The 9,280-nt window shown below is 46.4% G+C and overlaps 1 protein-coding gene across 1 annotated transcript; it reads right to left on the reverse strand.

The window, feature by feature from the left end:
- Window positions 1-1,589: 1,589 nt before the first annotated feature.
- LOC132481661 (OTU domain-containing protein 6A-like) lies at window positions 1,590-2,462 on the reverse strand. The gene has a single exon (XM_060086498.1). It carries the CDS (start codon window positions 2,460-2,462, stop codon window positions 1,590-1,592), a length of 873 nt encoding a protein of 290 aa, XP_059942481.1.
- Window positions 2,463-9,280: the final 6,818 nt, after the last annotated feature.

Raw genomic sequence — 9,280 nt, forward strand, 5'->3', positions numbered from 1 at the left:
CCTGCCTTCAAAAAAAAGAAAAAGAAAAAAACAGTGGCACTTCTTTCCCTCCTGCAACTAGCCCTGGACTGGCAAGTTTTTGAAAGTGCAAGTACTTTGTCATGCATAGCAATGAGAACATCCTTAACTGGAGCCATTTCATGATGTCGTCACTGAGTGAAACATCAACTCAGGATAGCTTCAACTATCTTGTTCCTCCCTATATCCTTCCCTGGGAGATATTCCACTCCAGACCACCATCAGGACTGCAGGCCCATTCCTCCTTCCAAAAGCCTCATCTGTCACTGTGTCCTCCCCCTTCACTCCTGCTCCCTAACCCTCCAGGATTCCTTTGCTGAAGTCGATCCTGGGATACAAACTCTATATGAACTCAGTCAGCTATACAAAAATAGAAAACCAGGTATTTTTTTAAACTGCTTTTATTCTTTAAACAAACTACTGCTCGCCTTTTCCCCTTCGTATGTTTTAGTTTAGAACATTTGGTGTGTACAAAGAATTTTTAAATGAATTTAAGTAATCTCACTGAAATACAGGACCTAAAGGTTAAATTTTTTTAAATTGTTTACTGCAAATCATTTCACTTTTACTTTTTTTTGGCAAATTCAAGATATCAACAAGTCTCAAATATCAACAAAAGTATATTGCTCATTTTTTGTGCTTCATAGCAGTTGCAGATTTAACAAAATGAATCAACTACTTTAATACTTTTTAAAATCTCTCTTTAAATACTTTTTATCTCTAAGAATTAAGGAAAACGACTAAGTTCAGATCTTTCACACTCATACCAGTTGTAGATAGAACAAAGTGGACCAAGTGCTTGAACAACGTTATACCCTTTTATGTCTGAGAATAAAGGAAACTTACTAGTTGATGTCACCCCCTCACAGTAAGTTAAACTACCTATCAGTTTGTCTCTTCTTACTTCACATCAATTGCAGATATAATGAAATGAATCAACTACTTGAATAAAGTCATGTCCTTTCTTATATTCAATAAAGGAAATTAAATTGAGATCTTTCACATCTTAGAGCAAGCCTTATCTAGCCTATCAGTTTAGGTAAATCTACTTTCTACATTTAACGCTTACATTTAACTTCTAAAGTTAACAAACATTATTTAGAATTCAGAAAACGTCTAAACAACTGTAATTAATTTGCAACCACACAAGGTTTTATGAAAAAACAAAACAAAATACTAGGGCTTCCCTGGTGGCTCAGTGGTTAAGAATCCTGGGGACACGGGTTCCAGCCCTGGTCGGGGAAGACCCAACCCCACATGCCGCGGAGCAAGAAAGGTGGGAACTTGGCATAGTCACTCCGCTAGGGTAGGACGGTGCAGATGTCTTCCTGGTCACCGGCCTCCGGTTCCCCTAACCCCGTGAAAGAAGCAACCCAGGGACGATCGAGGAGGATAGAAGAGTGAGGGAGGAAGAAGGGGGGGCGGGGGTGGAGAGAGGGGGTGAACTCTGAGTAAAATGAATCAACAAAACCCTGAGAAAACCGAAGGAAAAAAGCGGAGCCTGCTGAGGAGACGCGGCGGCGGCAGCTTCGGCTTCAACGGCAGCCGCCATGGCGATGGCGGCAGCGGGCCTACAAGAGACGGCAGGCCGGGCACCTGACGGAGCCGGTGTCGAGCGGCTTCACCGAGTTGTAGTGCTCCCCGCACATGGAGTAGCTCCTGTAGACCAGGGTGAGCGGCTTCTTGGTGTACTCCTCTCCGAAGACGACGGCGGGCGAGTTGCCCTGGATCACCTCGATGGGGGTCTGCAGGACGTGCGACAGGGCCCTCAGCTCGAGCTGGCCTCCACACGACGCGCTGAACACGATGTCGTCGCAGTAGCTCAAGAAGTCGTCGCGGCTGCAGGCGTCGCCGGTTTCGGGGTCGCTGTAGAAGGGCAGGAAGTCCTCGACATGCTTCCGCATGTACTCGGCGGTGCACCTCCGCAGGCCCTCCACGGTCACGGAGAACACCAGCTGGTCTTGGATGGCGCGGTACATGCAGTGGCCGTCGGCCGGGATATCCTTCATCTCCAGATTCCTGGCCCACAGGATGGCGTCGAGCTTCATTTCCTCGTCATGGCGGAAGCTGGCCAGATGCTCCATCTCAGCCTTGGCCATCCTCTCCTGCCTTTCTCTCTCGAGGGCCACCTTTCTTTCGCGCCTTCTCTGTGCCCTCGAGAGGTGAGGAGGCTTGTCCTCGAGATCCAGCTTGCCCAGATCTTCAGTGACTGAATCGAGGTTGCTCTTATCAGGGAAACTCTCCTGGAACTTCTGCAGCTCCTGCTGGTGCTTCTGCTCCATCTCGGCCTCGAGGCGGGCCACATCGAGGAGCAACTGCTTTCTTCTCTTCTTGTCGCTCTTGGGGACCGAGCTCTTCATGCCCTGAATGTGGGCCTGCAGCTCTGCCTTCTCGCGCTTGTGGCGTCGTAACATCCGCTGATGCTCACTCTGTGAATCTTCCATGATGTTTAAGGGCAGGCGAGAATCGAAGTTTGGTGGCTGAAGTACCGCTACAGTTCGCGTCAACAGTCGAACCACCCAACTGGCTAGGGCTCCTCAGCCTCCCGTGGCGGCTGTACTCTCTTCCCCTCACCCGCGGTTGCCCTCACTCTATTAACGGCCCTCTCTGCCATTGGCCACTGTCTCTCCACGGCTACGCCTCCTAAACACTCCTGGCACTAGGATTGGCTGTTGGGAGACACTACGTATGCCCCCATTAGACCCCGTAGCAAGGGGTGCTTCCGGTTTTAGCGGGGTTCCTGTCCCGGATGTAAAATCCCGCCTTGGTGCATTATGTGCAGCAACTGAGCTTGTGGAGATTTTCGTGGGCTCTGAACTGCGTACTTCACTTCCTAGCCTGAACACAGTGCAGACACTGGTCGTGCTTGAGAATCACATGACAAATACTGCTACACCAGATGAATGTGCTCTGACACCGGACTTCCCATTGCTCCCAGTGTTCAGGAGGCAATGTGGCTCTCTCCAGTTCTTTAGTTGCCTTGACTGATGAACCCTTAATTTTGTGTATCAGAACAAGATATTTCCTTATGTTCCTGGGAGCACAGAATCCTTTCAGTTTAGGCCTCAAATCCACCCTGTCCCATCTCAGTGTGAGAAAGCAACAACCTTAAAGTTCACTACAGCTGAGCAGACTTCGTCTTGTGCCAACAGAATGCACCTACCCTAAACTCCCCTTCTCCTGGGTTCCCAGCTTCCAAAATGGGCTCCCATGAAGCATGACAGTTGGCCTTCATCAAGCCACTTCCTTCTGATTATTCTGAATCTCTAAAAGTTCTAAAACATAAAAGAAAGTAAAATAAAATCCCTAAGCTCTTTCAAACATGCTCTCATCCTGCCCCACTCTGCTCATCTGTATCGTGAATTCCCAAACAGGAAGGCTCTTGAGACAACCTCCTCCCTGTTACAAATGAGGAAAGTGGACATTTGTCCAAGTTTTTACATATATCAAAACTTCAGTCGTTTTTATTGCTAACTAGGATTCCATGATATGGATGTACTGTAGTTCACTTAACCATTCACCTGTTGAAGGACATCTGGGCTGTTTCCAGTTTGGGGTTGTTACAACCCCTGCTATAAACATCCATATACAGGTGTTTTGTGTGAGCACAAGGCTTCATTTCTCTGGGAAAAAAATGCCCAGGAGTGCAATTTCTGGGTCATATTATAAGTGTATGTTTAGTTTGTGAAGAAGCTATTTTCCACAGTGGTTGTACCATTGTGCGTTCTCACCAGCAGTGTATGCGGAATCAGGTGTCTCTGCATCCTCACCAGCATTTGGTGTTGTCATCATTTTTTATTTTTAGTCATTCTGATAGATGTGTAGTGGTCTCATTTTACAAATTACTTTGCAGCTTCGTTTTTCTAATGAGTACTTAAAATATGAAGCTACTTTTAGGAAAACACTGAATTAAAAATTTTTTTTAACTTGCATTATTCATTATAATGATTTTCTGTGTTTCAAGAAAGATTTTAACTTTTAATCAGGCTAGCTATTGTGTATGGAGGTAGCGCTACCATACTGAAATTTTTAAAATTTAACATTTAGAGCAAGCCTGTTAGGGAAATTTTTATTCACTGGAGAAAAGTCATGGCTAATTGTTTTTTCATTAAAAAAAGAAAAGCATTTGCAATTTTAAATGATGTTTTTCTTAATTTAAAAAGGTCTTTTGTTTGCAGAAAAGAATACTACAAAATGATTTTAATGAGTCTCACAGTATCTAGGAATCTTTACACTGATTGATTTTTATTGAAATACAATATAAAATAAAACTGTAATATATGCTCACTGTCAATAATCTGGAGAAATTAAATTCCATAATTCTCCTGGGAGAAAACCCCAGTTAACCCTTTTTTTTTTTTTTTTTTTTTGCGGTACACGGGCCTCTCACCGTTGTGGCCTGTCCCGTTGCGGAGCACAGGCTCCGGACACGCAGGCTCAGCGGCCATGGCTCACGGGCCCAGCCGCTCCGCGGCATGTGGGATCTTCCCGGACCGGGGCACGAACCCGTGGCCCCTGCATCGGCAGGCGGACTCTCAACCACTGCGCCACCAGGGAAGCCCTCTGTTAACATTTTGTGTTTATTCTTGCCATGCCTATTCTACTCAAATAGAACTGTTAAACAAAGAAACAACAGACCCAAAATGAAGTCACGTGTGCTATGCCCCACATCAGTAAACCAAGACTTAATACGTAACCAAATTGCAGTTTTAGCCCATCCCATGAAAGTGACTTTAACCAGTCAGTCTGGAATTTCCTGGCCAGCACTAGTGAGGTAGTCTGCCACATAGACCCCTGCCTTCCCCAAAAGGAAGGTGACCTCTGTCTGAAATAACCCCTTATTTTGTTGATGACTTCTCTGTCCCACCCCTTCTCTGCCTTTCAAAACCTTCCGTTTTGTACAGTTCCTTGGAGCTGCTCTCTGCTTGCTAGATGGGATGCTGTCCGATTTGTGAATTGCTGAATAAAGCCAATTGATCTTCAAATTCACTCAGGTGAATTTTGTTCTTTAACAGAACTCTAAGCGGTGCTCCCTGCCATCCTGTCTGCCTATCGCCCTCCCCACCTTGGCCTCTGGGGACCTCCCTTCTCTCTTCAAAGATCAGTGAGGGAAATACATCAAGGCTAAAAATTTGACCTGGCTCAAAGTAAAAAGTCAAAACAACAAACAACGAAGCAAAACAGAAAGTTCTTAAATTTCAAAGTTTCTGCGGCAATTTCTTTGTGTCACCAAGGTTTAGTGGTTCTGCTTTTAGACAAGGCATTGTAGTGGGCCTCAGGTCTCTGCATCAGTAGAAGCAGAAGAAAGAAACAGAAACTGCTTTGCAAATGATGCAAAACTCAAAATCCATTGTGGGTCCGATTTCAGGAAAAAATTATACTGCTTTTAATGGAATTAATGATCCCCTCATCTTAGCAATGAAGGAAGGAAGGGCCAGAGAGGGGGAGTGTTGGGCTGATGGTCACACTGCAGAATTCCACGGCTGACTCGTCTGTGTCACGTTTCCCACCGCACTGTGCTGCTGCCACACGCAGCCTTGACATGACTCTTGGCTGTAAGTCAGGCAGAACAGTCCCAACATAGCTTCTGGGGCCATCGGGAGGAATCCCTCATGAAACGGTTGTAAATTCATCTATGAGATTCAAAGAGACCTTGTACGTGCCCTCCGACAATGCCCACGTGTGAGCGAGAGACTCTTCATGAGCTCTGCAAGCCTGAAATCGCCTTGTAAAGGTGGAGGGCAGGCCTGGAGAGGAGAAATTCCTGCGGTGGAACACACGTGCATCTGCCCCTAGGGCCTGCCTCCTCCTTGGCCAAAGCAAAGAGCCTGTTCAAGCAAACTCAAGTGGGTTTAAAGAAACACACTTATTTTTCCCTGAAAAAGTAATGTGTTCGGGCTTCCCTGGTGGTGCACTGGTTAAGAATCCACCTGCCAATGCAGTGCACACAGGTTCAAGCCCTGGTCCAGGAAGATCCCACATGCCTCGGAGCAACTAAGCCCGTGTGCCACAACTACTGAAGCTCGCGCGCCTAGAGCCCGTGCTCCACAACAAGAGAAGCCACCGCAATGAGAAGCCCGCACACTGCAACAAAGAGTAGCCCCCGCTCAGGGCAATTAGAGAAAGCCTCGTGCAGCAACAAAGACCCTACAAAGCCAAAAACAAAAAAAAGAAAGTAAAAATCTCATAATCTCACAATTCAGACTTCACAAGTCACTGCTGACATTTGGCTTGTAGCTTTTTAGTGTTTCATTTATGTATGCATGTATCTGTATGTATATTACTGTATAAATGTATATGTATACATATGTATATATAATATGATTCTTATTATAGTAAAATAAATACAATTTACCATTTTAAGCAAAAGATGTGGAATTTAGACTTTACTGTCTCTGAGGATTATTTGCTTTCCTTGAAAGCAGTGGGATGTGTGTATGACAAAGAGACAGGCTGTGAACTGTGGTCAAATAGTTACCTACTAGAGAACTACAGGAGGAAGGGTGTAGAGCCCTCCCTGCACTGTCCTGCTGAAGCTCCTGTCTTATTATTATCAACTGAAAAAATCTGAGCTTGGTGACTACTGATGGGTGACACACTCTTGTCTTGCTACTGCTGTTATTTATTTATTTATTTGGCTGTGCCATGTGGCTTGTGGGATCTTAGTTCCCTGACCAGGGATTGAACTCGGGCCCTTGGCAGTGAAAGCGTGGAGTCCTAACCACTGGACCACCCGGGAAATCCCGTACTGCTTTCATTCTTAAAATTTGATTATATACTTAAAATTTTAAACTCTATTTATATTTTGAATAATCAGTGCTTTTACACCCTATTCTCAGCTGCTGAGTTGGACTCCTTGAGTTTCTTGTGTATCCTTTCTAAGATAGTCTGTGCTCACTCATATGCTCCTTTCAGTTTGGCTCAGAGGTACAAAAAGCTTTAGTGTACAAAGGTTGTATACGTGAAACTGGGGACACTCTACTTGATTGGTAATTGAAGGGATTTTTAAGGGCCTATCTCAGTGGACCTTTTCCTGGGATACTCCAGCCAGAAACCAGGGAATAACCTCTGATCCTGTCTTTGTCTTTACCCTCCTCATAAAACAAATGTTAATTCTACTCCCAGCGTCCATCACTTTGGTCCCCTGTTCTCTCCCTGCTGCCACAGCCCCAGGCCACGTCAGCCGTTGTCTGTCATGGATGAAAAGACAGCCTCTCAAATCAGCTTCTTGCCTCCAATCTCTCTCCTTGCAATCCATTCTTTCCCCTAAGATTCCTTATCTCTAAAGCATAGCTCTGATGTCTCATTCCTTCTGAAAAACAAACTTTTAACGGATTCTACTGCCCCTAGGGTAACATTCTAACTCCTGAGTACAGAAGATTTTTTTCCACAAAGGACGGAGCAAGTGGCAGAAATATTCTCTCTTCTCGGGTGTGGCTGGTCTCTGAATCTGGGCCCTACAGGAAGGCAGCTCATGATCAGAAACTCATGACTGGGATCAGAACCCGGTTACTCCCAGGACCCCTCAGGGATGCTTGCATTCCTGGGAATGGACAAACACTCATTCACATCAGACTGCCACAGGCCCCCGAGTTCTCACTTACTCCTTAGAGAGCCCACTCCCCAGGGGCTAGAATACCCCGAGTAGCCCGTTCTTGGTTTCAAGGTAGCTGAGAAGCCCAGATAAAGCGGCTTCGTGGACATGGGAAAACACCGCTGCCGCTACCCATTTCCTTCCGCTTTTGTTTCAAACAAAATTCTGACGTGATTTTGCAAGAACTTTGAACTCACCTCCAATTCCAGGAAAGCCTTATTAGCCTCTTCCTAGGAGGTGACTCAATTTGGTGATGAACCTTGGTGGCTTCACCTCGGCCACCCTGGTCAATGCAGTCCCTCCCCCGCCAGCTCCCACAGATGCAAGATGGCAGGGGCTCCGGATTTTGTTTCTCACAGGTTCAAAGGAGCAACAGAGCGCGTGTGCTCATGGGCTTCACTCTGATTGGGCAGGCCCAAGCCATAGATTCCCCTGGAGCCAATCACTGTGGCCCGGAAGAATCGGTGCTTTGATTGGCAGACCTGAAAGGGGAGGGTCCTGGAGGTGAACCGCTGTCACCCCAACAGAGTGACAGGGGTTCGCACCCCCAAAAAGGAGATTGGAGGCTTTTGTGGTAATGGAGGGAAACAGACGCTGGAGATGCGAACAACCCTTCTTTACTCGTGTCTCGCCCACTGCCACCTCTGGTGTTTGCCCCCTGGGGACCTCACAGCCTGGGACTCTCTTCCCTTGAGGGCTTCCCCCCTAAATCTGAGATGAACTTTCCGAGCTTCCCGTTCCCTCTTCCTCCCTACTCCAAGCTGGCCCAGAGCATTCCCACTTCACTTCCTCATCTTCTTAACTGGACCACAGCACTTAAGGGTGGGCCTTGGGTTGGCAGTCACTTGGATTTGTGTGCTTCTCATCTCCGAGGCCGTGAGGCTGCCATGGAGAGCACAAACTCAGTCTTAATTATTTTGGGGCCCCTACCCAGCCAGCAGTGCCTGCTAGTAGAGATACTCAGTGTATTTGGTTGAACTGATTAGGATACTTAAACTGTTTTCAAGCCCCCTCAAATATGTCAGAAGCACTATTTACACACTTGAGAATGTATTCCAGTGTTTCTAGGCTATTCATTAGAACAGGTCCCTTGGGCAACTCTGCAAGCCCGCTCAACCGGTAGTTTTGCACTTAGGAACAAGGGCTGGAGTCAACATTGCAGTTGTGGTGTCTCCACCTTAGGCTATTCCTGCAGCTCCACAATACTGTTGTGTTTCCAAACTCAAGACTCATCAGGGCCATCCCTGGGGGAGGGATGAACATTTCTGTGCTTGTAGAAAGAGGACTCAACTGAGTAAAAGAGGCCTGGCAAATCTCCTTTAGTGCTCCCCCAGCTCCCAGCCCAGGCCTTCCCCATGCCCAGGGGCTTCTGTGGTTCTCTTCTGGCTCACTCCCCACCTCTAAGTAAAAGAAACCTCTTTTGTTTTCAAATTTCTTCTAAATCCCCATTAGACGCTTGAATGGCCTGAAAACCTCTGAGGTGGTGGTTATCCAGCCTGGGCTTACACATCTCCAATAACAGAGAACTCACCACCTTGTGAGATGGTTTTTCATATCTTTGAATAGCTCTGATTATCAAAACATTTCTTTCTTACGCCAAACCAAGACTGCTTCCCTATTGTTTCTGCCATGTAGTGCTGTGGGGTCATACACAATGTTCAGAGACAG

The sequence above is a fragment of the Mesoplodon densirostris genome, chromosome X (assembly GCF_025265405.1).
Source record: "Mesoplodon densirostris isolate mMesDen1 chromosome X, mMesDen1 primary haplotype, whole genome shotgun sequence".
In the NCBI taxonomy this organism is placed as follows: Eukaryota; Metazoa; Chordata; class Mammalia; order Artiodactyla; family Ziphiidae; genus Mesoplodon; species Mesoplodon densirostris.